The sequence below is a fragment of the Lampris incognitus genome, chromosome 6, assembly GCF_029633865.1.
Source record: "Lampris incognitus isolate fLamInc1 chromosome 6, fLamInc1.hap2, whole genome shotgun sequence".
Taxonomy (NCBI): domain Eukaryota; kingdom Metazoa; phylum Chordata; class Actinopteri; order Lampriformes; family Lampridae; genus Lampris; species Lampris incognitus.
In genome coordinates this window covers 50,013,144-50,038,603 of record NC_079216.1, presented here as the reverse complement: position 1 = coordinate 50,038,603, position 25,460 = coordinate 50,013,144, and the positions used below count along the sequence as shown (strand labels likewise).

At 44.7% G+C, this 25,460-nt stretch overlaps 1 protein-coding gene across 3 annotated transcripts in view; it reads left to right on the top strand.

The window, feature by feature from the left end:
* ripor1 (RHO family interacting cell polarization regulator 1) overlaps positions 1-25,460 on the top strand; it is a 94,393-nt gene that overhangs the window by 23,897 nt on the left and 45,036 nt on the right. For all 3 annotated transcript variants that reach the window (XM_056281293.1, XM_056281292.1, XM_056281291.1), the window contains exons 2-4: positions 9,598-9,721; positions 13,247-13,399; positions 17,232-17,310. In XM_056281293.1, the coding sequence (XP_056137268.1) occupies positions 9,624-9,721; positions 13,247-13,399; positions 17,232-17,310 (330 nt within the window). In that variant the 5' untranslated portion in view covers positions 9,598-9,623. The remainder of the gene's footprint in view (positions 1-9,597; positions 9,722-13,246; positions 13,400-17,231; positions 17,311-25,460) is intronic.

Here is a 25,460-nt window from a genome sequence, read left to right as displayed (position 1 = left end):
TGCATCACATATATACGTATATACATATTGTATATATGGCCCTAAACTACATCTGTACAGAAATAATGCCATTAATTAAAATGGCGTAAACTTTGATTTTTGATAAAGTAGAATATGCATCCAGGATGTATATGGAATATAGCTATGTTACACTACAGCAAGGTTGATATCTTCTTGTTATTCAGTATGGCCATAAGCTGATGATGTAGGCTCTTCCAGGAATGCCCTGCTAGCAGGATGTTACACCCACCTTTGTTTCCTACTCCTGGAGACAGAAGGGAGGGATAGAGAGACAGAGGAAGGAAAAAGAGGCCTGGAGTCTTGAAACTAAAACTAATATATGTTCATTGGGGGAAATTAGCAAGAATGAGAAGTTTTAGCAATGGTCTGTATGTATAGGGATACTAACTTACTGTATATGTATGGATTTTTGTACAGGGCAGAAAAAGAGTAGCTCTAGTTAGGGGATATGTTCTGTGGTTGAGGTCTGTAATCAACATGACACTAGTGGGACATTTTCTCAGTGGGATGCTATCTTATTTAACTGCAAATCTTCCATGTGTGGCAAGGCAAATAGGCTAACCCTTGTTTCCGTTGAAGTGTGTTTCATTACTTGTGATTATTGATTATTGATCATGAATTAATTGATTTTAGATAGAATGGGGAATCCCAGATAGGAGGTGCTTTTGTAAAATATTCTGCCGTGGAAAACTGATTCAGTGGTTGCAAGAAAGGAAATTGGCATGGATTTTTGGGAGCTTCCCAAAGCATCGAGGGAATATGTCGGCTGTTTTTCTTTGACCTGGCCGTGTGACTCACTGGAGCTACCCGAGATTAGTTTTGATACTTCTCATGAAAAAAACAAAAACAAACTTAGAATCTTCACAATGTCACACAGCACGAATTGGGAGGAAAGCTGATTTTTGGCACTAATATCCATTATTTATTACATGTTATCCTTCAACTCATCTTAATTCAGGGGTTTTTTCCTCTATTTTTTTTATTTGAATTTTGACATACTGCCTTACGATAGTTCAGTTTTTTACTGCATTCAGAAAAGAAAAACATACATATGCATTTAAAACCATATCTGTATATATGCATCACAATCTATCACATGAATGAATCAGCTTTAACTGTGTCATGTAACCTTGAGAATTTCATATTATAACATCATACCTCAAGTATTGGGATCATGATAAAATCATGAGTTCTCTGTCAAATCTAAACCCTAACATTTATGTGTGGCTATTATGGGTCCTGTTGCTCCAATTATGTATTCAGTAGTATTTCTGAGGCATTAACACAGAGCAGGTCGGCAGCTCTGCAGAGCGAAAGTGAGAGGGTGTGAAAGTGATAGTGGAGGAGGAGGAGGTGATATTCCACACTGTTTGTTTGGCTTATGTAAATCTGTGATGGTACGATAATGGACATACATTATGTTTCGTATGTCATTGACTCCTGCTGTGACAGCTCGGATACATGTCGTACCAGTCAAGAAATGCACCCTTGTTTGGCCAATACACGGGAATAACATGTCTGTTGCCTTGCCGACTCGGGCTTTCCTCCTCTGTTTCCTGTTACTGTTTATGTTCCACAGAGATTTCAACCTGAATGGAAAAAAACTATGGGACATGCTTTCTTCTGCAGTGGCTTACATTTCAGTCTCTTGCTGTCTATGGGGCATGTCCCTTGTAGTGACTGTTATGAGCGCCAGATGTCTTGAACCAAAATACCCCGAGGGTTTAGTTGTCTGGATCTCCGTTGTCTTATCTGGCCGGCTAGACTTAACCATAGTTCTGGGTCTGAATAGGAAGGTCAGCTGTTAAAGTGTTAGTGTATGGCGAAGAAATGAGCTAGGCCAAATAAACTTAAGCCCCTATTTGTCATGTTTTGGTAGTTACTCATTGCAGCCACAATGTTTCTGAACATTTACTGATAGGTCATGGGAAAAAATAAGGTAACCTATTAAAGTCAGCCTTCTTCAATTGTCATTTAGCTGGTACGCTTAAAATAGTATGGAAAGGTGGGCGTCCGGGTGGTGTGGTGATCTATTTCGTTGCCTAGCAACACGGGGATCGCTGGTTCGAATCCCCGTGTTACCTCCAGCTTGGTCGAGTGTCCCTACAGACACAATTGGCCATGTCTGCGGGTGGGAAGACGGATGTGGGTATGTGACCTGGTTGCTGCACTAGCGTCTCTTCTGGTCGGTCGGGGCACCTGTTTGGGGGGGGGGTTGGGGGGAATGGCGTGATCCTCCCACGTGCTACGTTCCCCTGGCGACCTCACTGTCAGGTGAAAAGAAGCAGCTGGCGACTCCACATGTATCGGAGGAGGCATGTGGTAGTCTGCAGCCCTCCCCGGATCGGCAGAGGGGGTGGAGCAACGACCGGGACGGCTCGGAAAATAGGGTAATTGGCCAAGTACAATTGGGAAGAAAAAATAGCATGGAATTTTAAAATTGTCATAATGGCACAAATAATTGGCTGTAGAAGACCCAGAAGTTTGTAAGCCTGTTCATGAAAATCTTATTACAAAAAAATCTTTTGGGTCAAATTTATATTTCAAGGCTTTTTCATGAAATCATTCAGAAAAAAACTGGAGCTAATTAGCTTGACAGTGTACTCTCATCATCTGTGAGGATTATATCAGATAACCTAATAGAGTGACAAGCCACCTACTCAAAGCTACAAACCCAGTGAATTACATGCTAACAAACGTCATCTCTTGGTGCTTTCTGTGATCTGTGACTGGCGTGTAGCTGAGTCATGCATATCCAAATCCTGCATGCTTTTGTACTTGCTCATTTTAATGGTTACTGTCAGGTGGGGCATTTCTTGGGAAAATGGTACAGTGCGTGGTGTTTTCTGTCTTCACTGTAGCAGCCAAACGCAGAAGTATAAGGCAGGTAGTGGCGAGAGGAAGAATCACAGTTGGTGTGGCTAAAAAGCAGATGTGGCAGAGCGAGCTCGACTAAAGGTCAGCAACAGAAAGTCCTATTATAGCATCAGTAGCCAAACCCAGGTTCAGGCAGGTGTGTGTGTTTGGTGGGGAGGAAGGTGCTAACACAACAATTCTGTTCCAATGGACATCTGACTGGTCAACACTCCAATGCAATTACAAGTATCATCATAGAGACTGGCGGTATGGTGACGCAGTGGTTAGCGTGGTCACCTCACAGCAAGAAGGTCCTGGGTTCGAGCCCTGGGGTAGTCCAACCTTGGTGGGTCATCCCGGGTCATCCTCTGTGTGGAGTTTGCATGTTCTCCCCGTGTCTGCGTGGGTTTCTTCCGGGGGCTCTGGTTTCCCCCCACAGTCCAAAGACATGTAAGTCAGGTGAATCGACCATACTAAATTGTCCCTAGGTATGTCTGTGTGTGTGTGTGTGTGTGTGTGTGTGTGTGTGTGTGTGTGTGTGTGTGTGTGTGTGTGTGTGTGTGTTTGTTGGCCCTGTGATGGCTTGGCGGCCTGTCCAGGGTGTCTCCCGCCTGCCGCCCAGTGACTGCTCGAATAGGCTCCAGCCTCCTGTGACCCTGAGAGCAGGATAAGCGGTTCAGATAATGGATGGCTCATAGAGACTGATCATCAGGTCTGTAGCTGTAATGTCTAATTAGTTCATTTCATTGGTTCAAACCAAACTACACCTGCTACCTGACTGGGTTGTTTGTAAATAACACAAAATATCAGTGGCTGCTAAGATATGTACACTACGTGAAGCAAACATACTGGGCAAAATGGCATCATTACTTTTTTTCCCCCTCTTCTCCCTGTCTTTGGTGAGACAACTGACATGTCTGGCCCTCTCCGTGGTCGAATAAAACACTGGCCACTATTGGGGGGGGGGCAAGAGTCTTCATGTGTCTGTCATGTAAGCAATGTCAAATTTGGACACACACCTGTGCTAGGATGGATATGATTTATGCTAAAAGTGGGTCTGAGAGAGATTTCAGGGTGATGTTTGTGTGTGTGTGTGTGTGTGTGTGTGTGTGTGTGTGTGTGTGTGTGTGTGTGTGTGTGTGTGTGTGTGTGTGTGTGTTTGTTGTGCACATGCAGGGCTTTGTGTTCTGGAAAGGTCCTGGAGAGAGGCCAGGGAGAGCATTGAACAATAGGTTTGGTCTCTCTCTCTCTCTCTCTCTCTCTCTCTCTCTCTCTCTCTCTCTCTCTCTCTCTCTCTCTCTCTCTCTCTCTCTCACACACACACACACGTTTCATCACAGAAGCGTGTGGAAAGTTGGGTGACTGAGTGGCACTCACCCATGGTGTTTGTATGAGAGCATCCATCACAGAGGGAATTGTGAATCTGTTGTTATTGGACCAGACTGGGTTAGATTCGACCTCTGCTATGGGACAGGTAGGGAGCTGAACAGAATTCGTGCCTTCTATACCACAATGACTTGATCAATAACTTTTGATACTAAGTGACTGAATAATGTGACTGATTAGTTTTTACATTTAATGTAAAGGTTAGAGGGTCCATTAGAAGAACAGCTGTTCTGACACACCAAGACATAAGACGTGTCCATAATGTTCTCAGTGTGATTCCCAGTCGATTTCAGTGAGCGGTAATACATCTCTGTCACGAGGTACCTTGGGATTCTGCACTGTACATTTGCCTGATATTTGTCTTTGACTCGCCCAAATAAGGGTGCTGCATTGTCATATTTACATATATTACTGTTTTGCATGGACTGGCCTCTTTACTCCAGAGGCTCTGAGGTGAAGTTTAGATTAATACTTTCATTGATATGGGATGTGAAAGATGCTCATGAACCGTTTATTCAGATTGAGACATTTACCAGACCATGAGCTGTTACCAAGTCTGAATTGCTTATGGTCGAGCGAGATAAAAATTCATCTAACAACTGCTTTGGATGTTTAAGAGCAAAATGGCCTCATATGATTGATTTTTATGACCCTTGCAGTCTTTTTTTTTTATTACCTGAGGGGTAAAGGAAATGAACAGATCAGATCCCTCATCTTTTTCTGTCTGTAATTCACCAGCTAAAATAGTTTGTCAATTAACAAGGGGCCCAGAAAAATAAATGAGGTCCTCCCTTCCTTCAGTCATTTCTTTCTTTCTTTCTTTCTTTCTTTCTTTCTTTCTTTCTTTCTTTCTTTCTTTCTTTCTTTCTTTCTTTCTTTCTTTCTTTCTTTCTTTCTTTCTTTTGTATTAGCAAGATGTATCCCCCTTTGCTTTTATGGCAGATGGCCTACATGAACTTAACAAATGGATGTGCTTCATCCCATGCTTACACGTGCAGCAAATCATATAGCAATATGTTGACACTCCTCCTTGAATCTAGCCAAACGATAAGATGACCTTTCTGTGTGAGTCTCTGGCTAGTTCAGCCAGATGGCTTTAGTCCTCACGACTATCTTCCTTTGTTGAATTTCCTGTTTGGAGAGCCAATAGCATCTGACTTCCTGTAGGATTGTGACATTTCCTGTTGTGTGGGAGAGGGCCTTTGGCAGTTGTGTGTAGATGCATTTCAGCTGTTTAAAGAAGCACAGCTGTCTAGGACCACAGAAAAGAAGTAAAGATGTCACGTCCTGTCTTGCTACCTACCTTTAACAAACAAAACCTCAGCTTTTGTAGTTTTCATGGGTAACCATGATTCTGGCATAATCTACTGCAGGGGTGGGTCCCTATCCTTTTTTAAACCTCGGCCCGGTTTTATATTTAGAATATTTTCATGGCCTGGCCAGCCTGTCATCTGACAGGGAGGGGTGTGGTGTTAATGACAGAAGCATTGTTTGACACTAAAACTGCCTTCATCGTACACGCATTCACTCAAAATTAACAGAATTAGATGCTAATAAAACACGGAGCATTTTATCCTATTGGCGTAACCAGGGATGCCTATAGGATTTCTTCTCATGGTACGCAAAAAGACAAAAAAGCACAAATATGATGACCATATTCGACCCTTGAATAGGCTAAAATACAACAATCACATGTCCAATATTTCATGTTGCATTTAGGTTAGCCTGTGTCACAGAGTAGCCAACTGCGTAGGCTGATGAAATATGTGATATAACATTAGTTTCATCCCGGCTAAATATTTGACCCCACCATCAGCAGGGCAGCAGGGACATGTTCAGAACATGAGTATACCCTCAAAGATGCCATAACTGATTGAAAATAGATTAAAAGAAAATGGGCCTTTGATTTGTTCCTTATGTCCGTCTACAGTAAGCTTATGCGACCCCATCTCAGAGTAACAGGTTAGAAAGATATGGAGTTCCATATGGGCCGAAGCTGAGAGAATAGTTAATTCTAGCCAAGGCCATTTTCAAGAACTGACTCCAGTTGCTGTTGCAGTGAAAAAAGCATAGGCTGACCCACTGTGAGCCAGTGTTTCAGTATTGGCTGGGAAAAGGGGGGCTGCAATACAGTGTCCCAGTTTTGACAGACAATGGAGATGCGCTCAGTGAAAACTACACATGAAAGGGCGTCCGGCTAGCATAGCACTCTATTCCGTTGCCTACCAACACGGGGCTCGCCGGTTCGAATCCCCATGTTACCGCCGGCTTGGTTGGGCACCCCTACAGACAATTGGCCGTGTCTGCGGTTGGGAAGCCGGATGCGAGTATGTGTCCTGGTCACTGCACTGGCACCTCCTCTGGTCGGTCAGGGTACCTGTTAGCGGGGAGGGGGAACTGGGAGGAATAGCGTGATCCTCCAATGCACTACGTACCCCTGGTGAAACGCCTTACTGTCAGGTGAAAGGAATCGGCTGGCGACTCCACATGTATTAGAGGAGGCATGTGGTAGTCTGCAACCCTCCCCAGATCGGCAGAGGGGGTGGAGCAGTGACCAGGATGGCTTGGAAGAACAGCGTAATTGGCCGGATACAACTGGGGAGAAAAAGGGGCGGAAAAATCCCCTCCCCCCCAAAAAACCAAAACACATGAAAGTCCAGGCACATCATGAAAGAGCCAACCATGTTGCAAGGGAATATAAATGCCGCATTTATACGAGATTATGCTATAAATATGTAACGAGATTGACGTTGCATATTCTGTTATAGGTTTATTCAGTTGTCATCATTGTGGGCTGAATCAAAGATACAACAGTGGGGGAAATAAGAAAAAACATCGCCTACAGATGTGGACGGTGCCAAATTTGATGTAATTTCTTTTGCTCTGGGATCTGCACAGCCGTCAATAAATGGTCCGCATTTTCACAGCATGGCAGTAGGTGGTTGCTGCCCGGGAACAACTTAATCTAAGTGATTTCAGTCCAGACAGTACTTTGAGGTGTTTAGTAATTTACCATCACACTATGACAGAGTGCATTGTTGTCGTACATTTGCTATTTATTCATAGTCGGGGAAATGGATAGCAACATAGTGCTTCCTGTACAACCTAACCAAATTTTAAGTATTCGAGGCAGGAGTTATACATGAAATTTCTTGAAATATATAACACATGTGCACAACAATTTCATTTGTTATGCCTCTAATGTTTTTCAAATGATTAAATGTTTAGGCCTACTTCTTCCCATTGCATTCACACTTCCTCCCCTCCCTTCGTGACACAGTAGCCCAGGGGCTCTGGTTTGTGTTTGCACTTAGCCTGCAAAAGTGTACAGCCTTAGCCTTCGGTATCTGTTATGTTTCGATATAGATGTCAGCAGATTAATAACACATTGTTGTAAGTGGATATATTTAGTTGTAGACTAAGCGGAGATGGAAACTGAAATTAAATTTGGCACGCCGTAGCACAGCTCTTATGTAATACGATGGGTGGGCCCTACTCTCAATTTTGACGGTTTCATGTCGCTTAATCATCTTTTTCTCCATCATTTGCACTGTCTTTATCTGATGTTGATACCTGTGAAAGCCATTGAAAAGACACGGCTGTCCACACTTTGGTTTGTCGGCCTAAACAGAGCTCAAACTTTCAGTGTCATCCCTCCCTTGCTGTAAACACCGGGACGGTTCTCTATCACTTGAACTTTCCAACTTTGCTTTATCAGATTGGTCTGTGGGTTGATGATGAGACAACATTGGTCTCCACTGTTTTCTGGAACTCATAGAAACCTCTCACTCTTTCTGCTAGAATCCTGTTTGTGGGTTTCAGTTAAGCATTTGACACAGTTGTCCCAAAGCTGTTGAAAGCCAAGCTTGCCGAGCTCAACACAGTGTGTCCTCTCTGTCTCTTGGCTCGGTCCCCAGAAGCTAGTGTCTGTTTAATCATGCCTTTATACTTCTATCAAAGCATGGCCTGTGTGTGTGTGTGTGTGTGTGTGTGTGTGTGTGTGTGTATGTGTATGTGTGTGTGTGTGTGTGTGTGTGTGTGTGGTGGGGGTTGTGTGTATTTATGCAAGCATGTGTGTCCGTTTGGTAATGTTTACTTTGTGTGTTCAACAGAGCTAGTTGGTCCTGCAGTGTAATCAAGTGAGTAATGAATAACGTGATAATTAACTCAAAACACACTCGCTGATGCACTTCTATACGGCAGAGTGAAGTTTAGCAGGGGGAGAATATGAATTTCTTACAACAAGTCAAATTTTACGGCTCGTGAAGTTTTGTCTGCTTGGTAAGCAGCGGTCTGCCTTGTCCACTTAAAGACACTTTCTCCACAAACATGAAAATCTTGCTAAGAGCGTTATTTGAATGATGTTTTTTTCCTTTTTTGAAAAAATAACTTGGACTTCATTTCAAGCCCCTCCTCTCCCGTCTTCAAAGACTCGGTCCTGTTTTCTGGCCAGTGGCCACAATGTCCCTGTGCACTGTGCAACATCTAAATCCTCCCTTTCCTCGTGCTGTCTCTGTAATAGGTCTGTCCTCTTTATGACACTGTGATACCTTATTGACCCAAGGATGCGAGGTCAGATGAAAAGTAGGGTTTCTTGAGCTGGTAGGGACACAGTATCTCCTTAAGGACACCTCAGCAGGGCATATGCTTGTGTACACTAGGGCTCTAAAATACGCCTCAGTGATGGTCTCTATATGCATCCCTGCTGCCCTTGCCCTAAATTTTGGACTTCGGGACCTTAAAACATGTCTTCTCTGTGCTATATCAGCCCCCCCCCTTACCTCAACCCAGGTCTGTATTATATGCCAGTATTGCTCCTCAGCATACTGGCATATTGGGCTGGGCAATAATTCAATATCATTTGTTTATCGCCATTCAGTGGTAGTGAATTGGGATGCAATTTGGATATGCCATACCGTTATACACAATTTGTTGTCTAAGTTGATGTTAATGAAAACTTATTACCCAGAATTTCTCAGATACAGTACATTTGCATATGTAAAGATTTCTAATATATATATATATAGTGGGGAATTCCCTATGATTATCGCGCTAACAATATTCTTCATATCACCCAGCATTAAACTATATGCACTTGGTCCTTACCCTAATTAGGTTTCCTGTTTAAACTCACACACTTACTCCATCCTCCCATGTATAGGTAAATTATTTCTTTACTTACTTTTAATGCACTCTTGTGTATAGTGAGTTGTGTTGCATTTTTTATGTAGCCTACAAAATATGTTGTATAAAAAATTATGGTTGATTTATTGTGCTCTTGTCTTCTAGCTCTTGTCTTCATGTAAACCCATCTCTTCTTTTTTGTCTCTGCAGGGAGTCCGTCCCGTGCTCAGTCCACCATGTCCCTGTCAGTTCGCCCGACAAGGCGGGTCATCTCCAAGTCCATCACTAGGAGCCAGAGCTTCGCTGGAGTCAACACTTACGATAAGCCATATAGGTACAAACACAACTATACATAGATGCACAGTGTGTGTGTGTGTGTGTGTGTGTGTGTGCGCACCCTCATTGTGGGGAAGCGCAGAGAAATCCTGTCGGTGGGGGCTCTATATGGTCTATCCATGTTTGTTTCTCTTTAACGTGTCGGTTTGTTTATTTGTTTGTTTGACTGGATTTTTGAATGATTAAATCATCCTCCGTCAAAGCCAAGAGACATGAGTGGAGTGTTTAAAAGAAAGCAAATCTGTATGACAGGCATGGGCGCAAGTCCATGAATACTGGGATGGCATCCAGCACTTTACCTGTGCCCCCGTCCATAGGGGTAGTGGTTGTGTCAGGAAGGGCATCCGACATAAAATTTTGCCAAATCAGTATGCGGATTGACGAGACCATACCGGATCGGTCGTGGCTCCATACTGAATCGGTCAAGGCCTGGGTTAACAACGGCCGCCATTGGTGCTGTGCCCTCTCAGGGTATCGATGAAAACTGTTATATCCGCTGTGGCGATCCCTGAGAAACAGGGAACAAGCTGAAAGAAGAAGAAGAAGAAGAAGAAGAAGAAGAAGAAGAAGAAGAAGAAGAAGAAGAAGAAGAAGAAGAAGAAGAAGAAGAAGAAGAAGAAGAAGAAGAAGAAGAAGAAGAAGAAGAAATGTGTTTACCTGTGAGCAGGCATGGTTGACTACAATGTTCCATGTCTCTCTTCAACCACCCTTTTCCCATTCTTTTCCTTGCTTTCTTCTATTTCTCTTCTCTTCTCTTGTCCTCTCCCTTCTCATATGGTGACTATTTCTCATATGGTATTTGACTGTATTACTACTCATGTACAAATACTTACACGCATAGAAGTATGTGTGTGCATAAGTGCAGTTTACTTTTTTCAAGTTTATTTTCTGCACCTACCATCTGCTTTATTTCAGGTAAGGGGACAGACAGAGGCTATTAAGGAGAAAAACACAGAGCAGATACGGAGCACCTGTTGATATTGAGAGAGGTGGAAGGACAGTCTGAGAGAATAAATAGTTAGTGATCAGAACTACTTAATAATGATGCACCACAGAGTTTAACAGTCGTTTTGGTGACGTGGGCCTTCGTATCAGTCCTCATTCATTTGTTTGTCCACTCGTCAAGCAATAAATATATCTCAGACACTGCTGTTTGGATTTTCACAAAATTTGGGAAATGACACATTTCACCACTATGTTAGGCCTTTTTTAAAGGAAGTGGGATCATTTCGTTCAGTCTTGTTCATGTGCCCACCACACCCTATACAGTGCTGTGAAAAAGTATTTGTCCCCTTCCTGATTTCCTCTAATTTTGCATATTTGTCGCACTTAATTGTTTCAGATCTTCAGACAAAATAAAATATAAAATGAAAAGAACCCAAGTAAAAACAATATTCAGTATTTAAATCATAAAATTATCCGAGGAAAAAAGTTATCCAATACCAACGGACCCTGAAAAAGTAATTGCCCCTTTAAAGTGAAAAAGTAATTGCCCCTTTAGTTTCTCAGTCAACCGATTAACCAAATTTAATTCATCATTGGATTCAATTAAAGCATCCAGGCTTGATTACTGCCAACCCTGTTGAATCTAAACATGAATTATATACAACCAGAACATCAGTGTGAAGTAGGCTACAAGGTCTCAACAAGCAGCACACTATGCCACCATCAAAAACATTTCTGGAAGAGATGAGAAAAGAAGTTGCTGAGATATATCATCTGGAAAGGGTTACAAAGCCATTTCTAATGCTCTGGGACTCCAGTGAACAAACGTGAAAGCCATTGTCTCCAAATGCAGAAAACTTGGAACAGTAGTGAATCTTCCCAGGAGCAGCCGGCCTACCAAAATTCCTCCAAGGCACAGCAATGACTCGTCCAGGAAGTCACAAATAAATAAACAGGACAACATCTAAAATACTGCAGGCCTCTCAGCTAAGGTCATCATTCATGATTCGACACAAGAAAGAGACTGGGCAAAAATGGAATTCATGGGAGAGCTGCAAGGCGCAAACAACTACTAACATTGGAGCTCACCTCACATTTGCAAAAAAGCACATTGATGACCCCCAAGCCTTTTGGGATAATTTTATGCTGATAGACCAGTCAAAAGTGGAACTATTTGGAAGACACGGGTTCTGTTATGTCTGGTGTAAAGCAAACACAGCATTCCACAATAAGAACATCAGACCAGCAATCAAACATGGTGGTGGAAGGGTGATGGTGTGGGGATACTTTGCTGTGTAGGGTCTGGAAGACTTGCCGTCATTGAAGGAACGATAAATTCTGCTCACTACCAGAGAATTCTGAAGGAGAACATCTAGCCATCCATCCCTGAAGCGTAATTGGGTTATGCAGCAGGACAATGATCCAAAACACAAGAGTAAGTCCACCTCAGAATGGCTCAAAAGAAACAAAGTGAAGGTTTTGGAGTGACGTGGTCAAAGTCCTGACATCAAGATGCTGTGGCAGGACCTTAAACGAGCGGTTCATGTTCAAACACCCTCCAATGTTGCTGAATTCTGCAAAAAAGAATGGGCCAAAATTCCTCCAAAGCGATGTGAAAGACTGATGTCCAATTATAGGAAGTGTTTGGTAGCAGTTGTTGCTGCTAAAGGTGGCAAAACCAGTTATTGCGTCCGGGTGGCGTGGCGGTCTATTCCGTTGCCTACCAACACGGATCCCGGTTCGACTCCCAGTGTTACCTCCAGCTTGGTTGGGTGTCCCTACAGACACGGTTGGCCGTGTCTGCGGGTGGGAAGCTGGACGTGGGTATGTGTCCTGGTTGCTGCACTAGTGCCTCCTCTGGTTGGTCGGGGCACCTGTTCAGGGAATAGCGTGATCCTCCAACATGCTACATCCCCCTGGCAAAACACCTTACTGTTAGGGGCAAAGAAGCGGCTGACGACTCCACTTGTATCGGAGGAGACGTGGTAGTCTGCAGCCCTCCCCGGATCAGCAGAGGGGGTGGAGCAGCGACCGGGATGGCTCGGAAGAGTGGAGTAATTGGCCAAGTACAATTGGGGAGGGGAAAAAAATGGGGGGAAATTCCCAAAAAAAAAAAGAAAAGAAAAGAAAATAGTTATTAAGTTCAGGGGAGTAATTTTTCACATGGGTGATATGGGTGTTGGATAATTTTTTTTCCTTCATTAAATGAAATGATCATTTAAAAACTGTATTTTGTGTTTATTTGGTTTCCCCCTTTTCTTATATTGCATTTTGTATGAAGATCTGAAACCATTCAATGTAAAAAATATGCAAAAATAGAGGAAATCAGGAAGGGGGCAAGCACTTCTACCTGGCTCTGTATACTGGGTGAATCAAAGCAGTTGTGTTTTTCTTGTGGCTATAGGGTATAGGCATGTGCCCGTTTAGGAAATGGTAAGAGCAGTGGCAGGTGTGGGTGTTTGAGCACAAATGTTGAAGACGGCTGTCCTAACCATGATGATGATGATAGTTATAATAATAATAATAATGATGATGATCCTCATGATGTTTTTTTAATGTGATGGCATCATTATTGCAGGAACCTATCAGTGTTCAACACTCCAGGCCTCACCAGGAAGCCAAGCAGAATCAGCAGGATGTTTACTATGTCAACCAAATCCAACCCTCCACCCAAAATACCCCAACCGGAAAGGCTGGATGAAGTTTACGAGGCGCTGAAGAAAGGACTGCAGTGAGTAAACAAATGCTAATTATTTGCAGATAAATAGGAAAAATCCACTCAGATGGCTACCCTCACACAGTTGAGCAGATGCATAAAGACACAATGGTTTCCTGCTTGCCAGTGATTAACATTGTATCTAAAGCCTATTGCAACCCAAAACATAAAAATCCAAAGTGCCAATACTGTTTCTACTGCAGGGGTTCCCAAACTTATTCATGTATTACCTACCTGTGGAGGTTTTGCCTTTTGGCCTTGGATTTGTTAAAGTTTTGTACAGTAAAATAAGCAATAAATTCTCATTACCTGTCAATAAGCAAAAAAAATGAACAATCCTCTATATTGTTCAGAGATGCAATAGTCCCCTTTCCAGTCTTCATTCATTGCTTACAAATGAAACGGACAAGGCATGTTAACATTAAAAATTATTTTGGTGATATTTTGGAATATAAATAAATCATTGCATTGTTTGCATTTCCTTAAAAATAATGAAAAAACTTCCTTTTATTTAAATAAAAAAAACCCAGATATTTGATCTAAAAAAAAGAAGAAAATAAATGCAATTTTTTTTCTCTGTCTCCAAACAAAATGTGTTTATTGTGGTTTTCCTGCAACACATCTGGCCCCTTGCTGTGGCCCACTTGAAAACCATAGTTTGAAAGCCACTGGTCGGGTGCTACTAGTTAGGTAGCATGTATAGGAGAGGGATCCATGTTGCTGCCTTATCCGTGAGTTTTGTGTGATTAAAGCATCCTCTTCTCCACAGTGGCCTGACATGAAGGCTACATGCATTGGACAGGTTGCTGACTCTGGATATTCCCATTCGTCTCTGACATACACTTTGGATATTCATGCAGGCAACTGTATCACTGACAAGCCAATACCCAACATCTATGAGACATTGGTATTACGCAATGAAATATGACACATACCCCTGCTCTTGTAAGAGACATGATAATATATATAACTTCGTTAAAAGAAACACACAACGGTGGGAAAGTGCTCAACAAATAAGGAGCAAAATAATCCAGTGATTCAAGTAAATTCTTTAATAGATAGTACAAGCCTGTTTCATGGCGTAAGTAATCATCAGCTGTTAAAGAATTTACTTGAATCACTGGATTATATATATATATATATATATATATATATATATATATATATATATATATATATATATATATATATAGTGTGTAACTCGACAAATCTTAGAGGACTCAACATGTTCTACATGTTCAACTGCACTTTTTATTAAGTGTATTAAAAACTCTGCCTCCCCATTTGTTATGTTACAAAAAGGCTTTCTAAGGGGTTGAAGCGAGATGTTTAATGTCTTGATGACATTCAAAGAAAGGCATCGATTCATCTTTGTTTTTTGAATTAGATGGCTAAATGCATTTTAAGTCACATTGGGTGATACAAAATAATGTTCAGTTGTTTCTCTTCACTGTGGCAGAAAATAGAGTTCCTCCCTTCCAAAGTCCTGCAGACCTACTGGCTATATTGAAAGAAGGGGTGTATCAGTCAATGGGGCCAGACATAATTTTTTGCCATATCCCAAATAACCTCCTACAGTACATCTCCAGCCTTCTAGTGGTGTTCAATTTTCTCAAGCAATTAGGAAGGCGCTCAGGCTATGAGCTGAATCTCTAGAAGAGTTCGCTCCCTCCCCATCCACTCCTCAGTCAAAAAGCTCGTCCAACTTTCTAACAGTTGTTGGTCTATATGTGTTGGGGGTTTGCTCTGGACATGAGCGGTGTTAAAGGGGATCTTGTTGAGCATCCAGTGTGAGGCTGGTATCGGGAAGAAGCGACTCTGGTGCTGATGCTAGCTCTGATTGGTCAGGATGTAGAACACAGTCATTTTCCCTTATTCATAGAGGTGGCAATTGCATCCTCCTAGTTCTTCTATTATTTTAGGAAGCTTTTTTTTCTTAACACACTTAATACAGATGCCACCACCACCATAGTCAAACTGGTTTGATGTGTTTGGCCTGATCATATTACTTGTTTAACAGGGGTACATTTTAGTTGGTAATGTGTCCAGTGCTTTGCTGTAGTCTGGGGTTTTTGTTTTTTGGCAACTCTGTGATAGAGGCAAACCAGGATGACAAGAAGAGTTTGCACAAGTAAACAATCAAAGTAGTGTGACCTTGGACAGATGGCAGGGACACTAATGGTGACAGGCTCAAACACTTTCTTTGGGCTTGTTTTTAGCATATCAGAGTTATCAGTTGATGGTCTACTTAAGTACAGTTAAGGACCGTTCGAATCCCAGCGTTACCTCTGGCTTGGTGGGTGTCCCTACAAACACAATTGGCCATGTCTGCGGTTGGGAAGCCGGATATGGGTATATGTCCTGGTTGCTGCACTAGCGCCTCCTCTGGTCGGTCGGGGCGCCTGTTCAGGGGGGAGAGGGAACGGGGGGGAAGCGTGATCCTCCCACGCACTACGTCCCCCTTGCGAAACTCCTCATTGTCAGGTGAAAAGAATTGGCTGGCGACTCCATATGTATCGGAGGAGGCATGTGGTAGTCTGCAGCCCTCCCCGGATCGGCAGAGGGGGTGGAGCAGTGACTGGGACAGCTTGGAAGAGTGGGGTAATTGGCCGGTTACAATTGGGGGGAAAGGGGGGGATGGGAGTACAGTTAAGGAAATCATGGCGATTATTTTAGCAGGGAGTTGTGCAGAAAGACTATTAGACTTGTCACTCTTATAAAGTTGAGAAGTGCTGCTGACCGAGGACGATCACAATAACAGCCTTGTTCCATCAGTATCCTGAGCAGAATCCTTCATCAGGGGTTTCTTCTGAGGAAATATGACTACCTGTAATTGATCTCAGTTCCAGTATTGCTAATTTGACAAGACATAAAGGAGTGTTAAGAGTTGTTGAGTGTATGTATACTTGTCAGTTTGTCAAGGCATAATGTTACAGGGGCCTCGCTAGCTGGCATCAGTATCAGTTTTGCATACTTAAGAACTCGTTGACAGAAAACTCTGACCAAGCATTTGTGCGTTGAAATGTAACATCCGTTTAAATACTTGAAAGCAAATGTGTTTTTAATGGACTGTTGTAAAGTTTCATTGAGAATGAACGTCTTGCCTGACAAATTCATACGTCACTGAGAGACTGCAGTGCCAACACATGTACACACCAAGACGCCAACACATGTACACATCAAGACAGACACATTTAGACACATCTCTCTTGATATTCTTGTCCGAATTTTGACAGCCGTGGCCTTGACGGATCAGTTTCTATCAGTCTGGGCCTCTCTGCTGGCATGTTTGTGTTTTATATACGTATAATCAATCAGTCAATCAAGTTGCATTTTATACAGCGCTTTTCTAGCTGCAACAGCCACTCGAAGCGCTTCACATTTCTGGTCAAATCTGAATTTCAGACACCTGTTATGATAGAACACAAGCTGTTTTCTGTACAATCGCTACTTATTTCATATGCGTAAGGCCACCGAAATGTGATTTACAATGATTAACTTATTCACACGTGTATTACAAAATGATTTGACATGGGGTGTTTGAGACTATTGACATTAAGCAGACCAGTGACAGACCTTAGTATCATCTCTTGCAGTATGGGATGCTAGTGTTGCATCACATAAAACAAGTTCAATGCATTCAACCTATCTATTGTTGATTTACTTTACATATTTTTGCTGTGAGTGAGTTAATATAATAGTGCCCCTGTAAGGCTTGCTGTCTGCATGCTCTTACGTCCTACTGGATCTGCCTGCAATAAAAATTCTGTGGTGTGTGTGTGTGTGTGTGTGTGTGTATATATGTGTGTGTGTGCACATGTGTGTGTCTGTGTGTGTACCTTTCAAGGTCCTACCTCCAAGTTCACCAGATGGAGTTAGACAGCCTCAGCAGACAGATGAAAGAATCTAAGAGGAACTCACGGCTGGTATGTGACACTTTATAAAAACATTGTGATGTACATCGCTTCACAGCATTTCAGGAATAGTCAGCCTCCAAACCTGGTCTCTTTAGGCCCCAAACAATTTATTGATATTTGGAAATTGACCCGTGGGCCATACTGAGTGAGGATGGGGGCCGAATGCGGTCCGCGGGCCGCCAGTTGCCCATGTCTGCTTTAGGGATTTGTAGTTAGTGCCACTTTCCTACACTTAAGAATATCTCTCAATCCCCATCATGTTTTTCAAAAGATCATTTTTTCTTGCAGCTACCAGTATAGTGTGTGTTCGAACATGTGACCAAAAGTCACCAAAAATTTATTGTCAGCCATGTTGGGGGATAAGAACACTGTGGGTGAATTGCACTTTAGCAGCAAAACTGTTGTCGTCGTAATCCGACATGCCTTCATTTTGTTTAATTTACAAATGTGGTAATAATAGCGATAAATGTAAACACTTAGCATTTCCAAAACTCATTAGGCACCAAGGAGAACAAGCCCAAGAACTGTCAACTGAGCGACGTATGCGATGGCTTGCTATCAGCCGAGATGGCCTAACCGAAAAGGTTTTGAAAAATGATCGTGTTTGTGATGAGCACCTTTTTGAGTGGAGCAGCTGCACAGCCATGGGGTCGATGGAATCCTGGCTGAGTACCGAGCTTAAAAATTGGACAGGACAAATTTGAAACCCAGAACAAAAAAAGATGAAATGCAGGCCCGAAGTGATAGAGCAACTGAACGACAAAGGCGGGCTGCTGAGAAAGAAAACGTGGAAAGAGAGGAAGCAAAGGCTTCAAAACTAAGTGAAACAAGCGTTCCAATTAGAGACATCCTTAAGCAGGATGATATTTCAGAACAATTTGATGAAATACCTGATCTTCTGGAAGAGCTATCTATCCCTTACAAAAGATGCAGCCACCTCCACAGATGAATTTAGCTTCTTGTTTCAAAATCAGGGAGCACCAGTTAGGATTATTGACGAAGAAGAATTTTCTAAGGATGACGCTAAGGTTCAATTCTACACTGCTCTTCATTCTTTTGAGGTTTTAAAGAAAACATTTGGTTTTGTGGCACCACATGTTTTATGTCAACCAGCAATTTTAGTAAAATTTCAGGAATTTGTGATGGTCCTAATAAAGTTACGCTTGAATGTCCCACATCAGGACCTTGTTTATTGATTTTCTGTATCAAGGCCAGTTGTTTCAAAAGTTATTAGTGCTTGGATTGAAGCAATGGACGCCAGATTATCACCTCTCTGGTGATAATTTGGCCAGAACGAGAAGACATTCAAAAATCAATGCCCAGACGTTTTGTGGATGCTTTTGGTCTACAGGCCTGTTATTATAGATTGCTTTGAAGTGTTTATTGATAGACCCACAAACCTCCTCGCCAGGGCACAGGCGTTGTCCAGCTACAAGCATCACAACACTGTTAAAATTCTTATTGGTATAACTCCACAAGGAAGCATTTCCTTTGTGGGTAAAGCCTGGGGTGGAAGGGCATCAGACAAATGCCTTACGGAAAATCGTGGATTTTTGAAAAATCTTTTACCTGGTGACATGGTTCTTGCTGATAGAGGATGTACAATTGAAGAGGGTATTAGTTATTACCAGGCAAAATTGAATAGTCCTGCATTCACAAAAGGAAAGAGTCAGCTTGATGCAGTTGATGTAGAGAAAACTGGAAACATTGCCAGTGGTGCGGATTCATGTGGAAAGAGTAACTGGTTTATTGAGGCAAACATAGACAATATTGCAAGGCACTTTGCCAACTGATTACCTAGTGTGTAGTGAACAGAGGATTGACGGGATAATTAAGAGTTTGTTCTGCCCTGGTAAATCTGCCCCCCTATTGTCTCATTTGATTGAGCAATTTTTTCTGACAATACTGATTTGTATTTAATGTCACTGTTTAATAAAACGTTTACATCAAAGAAATATGCAATTTTCATATAAATACTCTCAGTGTGGCGGACAATAGGGGCTGTGCCTCTCACCCAGCAGGACTGTGGGCTGGGGCGTGGTTTACGTTCCCGGGCTGGCCGGTGCAGGGTTGTTCCTGCTGCAGTTGGTTTTTGGAGTTGACGAATAAACATCAAACTCGCCTTGGTCTCGTGTTTTTCCTCATTCCTGCCACATTGGTGACCCCGAATTGAACATGTTTGGAGCAGAAGAGGAGTGTGAATCCACTTCGGCCACGCCGCCCCAACTCTCACAGCCGGCCGTTCTCGCCGCGGCTGTGAAACTCCCAGAGTTCTGGCAGAGCGACCCGGCCTCGTGTTTCCAGCATGTCGAGGTGCTGTTCCACCTGCGTGGAATCTCCGCGGACGACTCCAGATACTATTTGGTCGTCGCTGCGCTGGACCAGCAGTCCACACGCCGGGCCATGCAGCTGTTGCGCGCCCCTCCGCAACACGATAAATATGTCGCCCTCAAACATCTTCTGCTCTGGAGGTACAGCCTATCTGCCGCAGATAGGATCCTTTCCCTATCCGGTTTGGGCGACGGGACGGCTGTGGATCTCATGGACAATATGCTGTCTGTTGTGACTTCTCTTATGTACACTATTGTAGTGTTACTATTCGTGGGTTACTAACTTAATCACTATTATATATAAGTACACGGAGACGAGAATGCGGCACAAGTCTGATCTTTACTGACGGAGACGTCACACACTACTAGGCTCGACCAGTGTATTACAGAACTCAGTAGTGGTGACAGTCCAACACAATCGAGCACCGAGTGCTCGATCTAATACACCACATCCCTCTTTTCCAACTGAGATGTGGCCTACTCATCAGTTGCTTCAACAGTAGACCCTTTACCGAACCATTAACACTATGGCATCAACACTGAACAAGTCTTTTCTACTTGCATACTTCAATGATTAATAAAGCATGTTTTTTAAATGACAGATGACTCTCATTAAACAACATAAACCATTTCCTTTTCACATTCTGGTGGTTAGCATGTAAACATTTTGAACATTCAGCAATCTTGCAACATTTCAGGTTAAACACACCTTGTACTCTTTGTTTCACCCTTCTTTTTTTTTCTTTTTCTTAATAAACACTTGAATGATCACACAAAAGAACCCTGAGGTTAGTCATTGTATCTGGCAGGGCGCCTAACCGCTCTGCCGCACTTTGTGTAGCATGTGGGTGTACTGCCTGTAGTCACCGGAGGAGGGTCGTGTGGTGGCAGGTCATGTGGTGGTGAGTCGACTGGCACAGGCGCTTGTGAGGGTGAGGGTTGTACCTCTGAGTCAAAATGTTCATCACTGTCCGTGTCTCTGAATAGGCTCCGATGTATCTTCCTCAGATGTCGCCTGTTCCTTCTCTGCATCCTCCCAGCCGGTGTCTGCACAGTGGAGGACCGTGGTTCATCTCGCTGTCGGATGACAACGGCAGGCTCCCAGCCGCGCCGTGTTTGCATGTGTACGGTGTCTCCTGGGGTCAACACTGGCAGGGGCTTTGCACGCTGGTCGTAACGTTGTTTTTGGCGGAACTGCAGGTTCCGGATCTTGCTGTGAATGTGCTTCGTAGAACTCTCCCCATCAACATTTGTGCAGGTGATACGTCCAGTCCTGTCACCGGTGTGTTCCTCAGTGACAGCAGCACCAGATGTGGGTCAGTGCCGGTCTGCATTGCCTTCTGCAGCGCAGGTTTCACTGTCTTTATGGCTCTCTCAGCCATGCCACTTGAAGAGGGAAAACCTGGGCTGGAGTGTGTGAGCTTGAACTCCCATGAAGCTGCAAATGACTTCATCTCATAGCTGGCAAATGGGACATGGTCACTCACTATCTCCCTAGGAATCCCGTGTCTGGCAAACACAGACTTCATCTTCTGGATTACTGTGTATGCTGTTTTGTCAGATATGTTGAGCACTTCAGGATATTTGGTTAGGTAATCAACTAACAACAGGTATGACTGTAGCTCGAAGATGTCAGCTCCGACTTTCATCCATGGCAGTTCTGGGACCTGATGCTTGATCTGCCAGTATCCATCCTTTTCATCTAGGATGGAGAAGATGGATTTTCCTGTAAGCCTGCTGCGCACGTCTTCCGGTGTAGGAATGGAGTAGTGTTGACGCTTGACTGCCTCATTCAGGTTGCAAGGATCCAAACATACCCTTAGCGCACCATTTTTTTTCTTTGTGGCAACAAGACTGTTCACCCATTCTGTAGGTTCATTGACAGGAGTTATGACTTTTCTGTTCTGCAAGTCTGTGAGTGTCTCTCTTAGTGAGTCCATGATGGAGAGTGGTACGTTCCTGCACGCGTGAATCACAGGCGTGACGCTGGGGTCAATGTGTATGTGATGAACTCCAGGAAATTCGCCTAATCCTGTGAAGACCTCCGCATACCTCTGCAGCAGCTCCTCTTTGGTGGCCGAAGGTTTTGCTGGTTGTGGGGACTCCACTGCAAGCGCCTCGACTCTTCTCATCAGCTGCAGCTCTTCACACGCATCTCCACCCAGGATTGGCTTGTCAGCTCGGCTAGACACATGGAAGTCCAATATAGCCGTATGCTTAGATGTGCGGCAATCTAGAGATGCAACACCATCTGAGAGTAGTCGTGCACCACCAAAAGCAATCAGCACAGTCTTTGTGGGCCGTAACTGAACGGGACCTGGTAGCTGCCGGAATACGCGCATAGGAAGCACATTTGCATCGGCGCCTGTGTCCAACTTGAAGTTAATTGCTACGCCTCTGACCGTGGCTGTTTCACGCCATACAGTGCCTTTAGCTTGGTGGGCTGCTTTGTTTTTGTATTTTCCAATCATGCCTATATATAAGGAATCAATTTCACTTTCTAGATTATGCACTGTCTTTGTCTTGTAATTGCCGCTTTTTCCAGTGCTTGATTTACACACCTTGGAAAAATGATTGTTCTTACCACATTTGTGGCACACTGCACCATAAGCTGGGCATTGACGGGGCTCATGTTTATTTCCACACTTGTGGCAGAGAGTTGTTGTTACATGCCTCTTGCTGCTCGTTTTGTTCTTGTTCCAGCTGCCCGTGCGCGTTTGCCCTGTTGCTTTCTTCAATGCCTCCACTGAGGCGTCTTGGACAACATGTGACGTCTGCATCGCTTGTATTTGTGACTTAGCGAGCTCGGCTGATCTACATATCTCTACGGCCCTGCGCAAAGTAAGCTCATTATCACGTAACAGTCTTTCTTTCAAACGGGCATCATTTATGCTGAACACTAATTTATACCTTATCATGTCATCTTCATGTCTGCCAAACTCACAGTCTTTGCTCTTCTGGCGCAGCTCTGTGATGAATCTGTCCACCGATATTCCTGCTGACATCGTGTGCGACCAGAATTGATGGCGTTCGAACACGACGTTCTTCCGAGGGCTGCAGTAGTCCTTGGAGGCTTTCAGAACGTCCTCCATCGATTCGTCGTCTCCTTCTGGGATGACGGTGAGTGTGTTATACACTTCCAGCGCCTCCTCGCCGATGGTGTGAAGCAGAATGGCTATTTTAACCGTCTCTTCCTTATCCAACGCACCTGAAGCGGTCATGTACAGCTGGAAACGCTGCTCCCATCTTCTCCAGTTTTCTGCGACATTCCCGGTAAGTATCAGCGGTGGTGGCGGCTTGAACTGTTCCATATTTGTGCGCAGGTTAGCACGTGTTAGCTAGCTGCCTCAGCTACCAGCGAACTCGTTGAATTACCGCCCTCGAATTATACCGTAACTCCGTCTTCTGACACCATGTTTTGACTTCTCTTATGTACACTATTGTAGTGTTACTATTCGTGGGTTACTAACTTAATCACTATTATATATAAGTACACGGAGACGAGGATGCGGCACAAGTCTGATCTTTACTGACGGAGACGTCACACACTACTAGGCTCGACCAGTGTATTACAGAACTCAGTAGTGGTGACAGTCCAACACAATCGAGCACAGAGTGCTCGATCCAATACACCACACTGTCGCTGCTAGGCTCGGACGAAGGTGGTTTCCTTTTCCCGCACGTTTTCCTGCGCCAGCTCCCGTCTCCTGTGCGCGCGGCTTTGGCTAACTCCCCGTGTCTGGCCGCCGGTGACTGCCGAGGTTTGGCTGAGGAGGCCGATCGGGTCCTGCTGGCTACCAGACGGTTCTTTGTGCAGAGTGTGGCATCGGAGCCTCTGCAGCCGACGTCGGAGGACGCGGACCCGGCAGTGGTGGCTGAGTGACTGCCCGGAGACGGCGCGGGAGAGGCCTCTGTTTCTTCCACCAGCGGTTCGGCGGCAAGGCGAGGCGCTGCGTCCCTCCGTGCACGTTTGAGGCGGCGGGAAACTCCCGGGCCAGCGCTCAGTAGCAGCTGTGGGCGCTGGCGGTCGTAGTGAGCTGCTCTTCATTAAGGACACGATGTCAGGAAGACGGTTTCTGGTGGACTCAGGCTCGCAAAAGAGCCTACTCCCTCCTGCTAAGACAGACAGGTCGGCCGAAGGCGGCGGCCCACAGTTAAGTGCAGCTAACGGTTCGTCCATTGCGACGTTTGGCACAAGGTTGGTGACTGTTTGCTTCCACGGGCGCCATTTTGAGTGGGACTTTGTAGTGGCCGCCATTACTGTTCCTATTATCGGCGCGGATTTTCTGTGTGCTAATGGTCTGCTGGTTGATGTTGCAAACCGCCGTTTAATTGATGCTGTGTCTTTCGCCACTGTTCCGTACGAGACAGGGGGAGCCGGGCCGTTATCACACGCTAACTTTTTAGCATTAGGGGATGTTTTTCAGCGTTTGCTGGCGGATTTTCGATCGGTGACTACGCCTGTCTTTTCCACCGCGGTTACTAAACACGGGGTAGAACATTTCATTCCCACTCTGGGACCGCCAGTTTTTGCGCGCGCGCGGCGCCTCGACGCGGTAAAATTGGCTATAGCTAAGGAGGAGTTCGCCATCATGGAGCGTCTGGGTATAGTGAGGCGTTCCAACAGCCCGTGGGCCTCGCCGCTTCACATGGTGCCCAAGGCGGATGGGTCGTGGCGGCCTTGCTGCGATTTTCGCCGCCTGAACAACGTCACCGCCAATGACCGCTATCCCATCCCACACATACAGGACTTTTCCATACGCCTGGCAGGTACCACTATTTTCTCTAAGGTGGACCTGGTGCGCGGCCATCATCAGGTTCCCGTGCGCGCAGAGGACGTGCTCAAGACCGCGGTGATCACCCCGTTTGGGCTTTTTGAGTTCATGCGCATGCCTTTTGGCTTGAAGGGGGCAGCGCAAACCTTTCAGAGGCTGATGGACTCGGTGTTGCGTGACCTTGCTTTCGTGTTCGTTTATCTCAACGACATATTAGTGGCCAGTCCGTCAGCTGAAGAGCACCTGGCGCACCTGAAACAGGTTTTCCGTCGTTTGGACGAACACGGCCTGATAGTCAACCCGGCCAAGTGTCAGTTTGGACTGCCAGTGATTCATTTCTTGGGTCACCGCATTTCGCCGCAAGGTGCGGTCCCGTTGCCTTCTAGGGTGCAAGCGGTGGCGGAATTTCCCCGCCCGGTCTCTGTTAAGGCTTTGCAGGAATTCTTGGGCATGGTGAATTTCTATAACCGTTTCCTCCCTCGCGCTGCCCACCTCCTTCAGCCACTTTACGAAGCCCTGCGGCTTAAGAAGGCTAACGATCCTGTCGACTGGACTCCGAACAGGTCCAGGCCTTTGAAGGAGCTAAGTGCGCCCTGGCTAACGCTGCCCTCCTCGCCCATCCCACACCCACGGCGTCCATAGCTTTAACAACCGATGCGTCTGACATAGCCGTGGGGGCTGTGGTTGAACAGCGTGTGGCGAATGCGTGGCAGCCACTCGCATTTTTTAGCCGCAAACTGCGGGATAGCGAGCGCAAGTACAGCATTTTTGACCGGGAGTTGCTGGCACTGCACCTTGCAACCCGGCATTTCCGCTTCCTGCTGGAGGGTCGCCCATTCACGGCTTATGTTGATCATAAGCTGCTGATTTTTGCCATGTCCAAGGTGACTGAGCCGTGGTCTGCTCGTCAACAGCGCCACCTAGCGGCGATCTCCGAGTTCACAATGGACATTCAGCATGTGGCCGGGAAGTCCAACCCTGTTGCTGATTGTCTGTCGCGTGTGCTTGTGTGTCCTGTGCACCTCGGTGTGGATTTCTCCGCTATGGCTGCCGA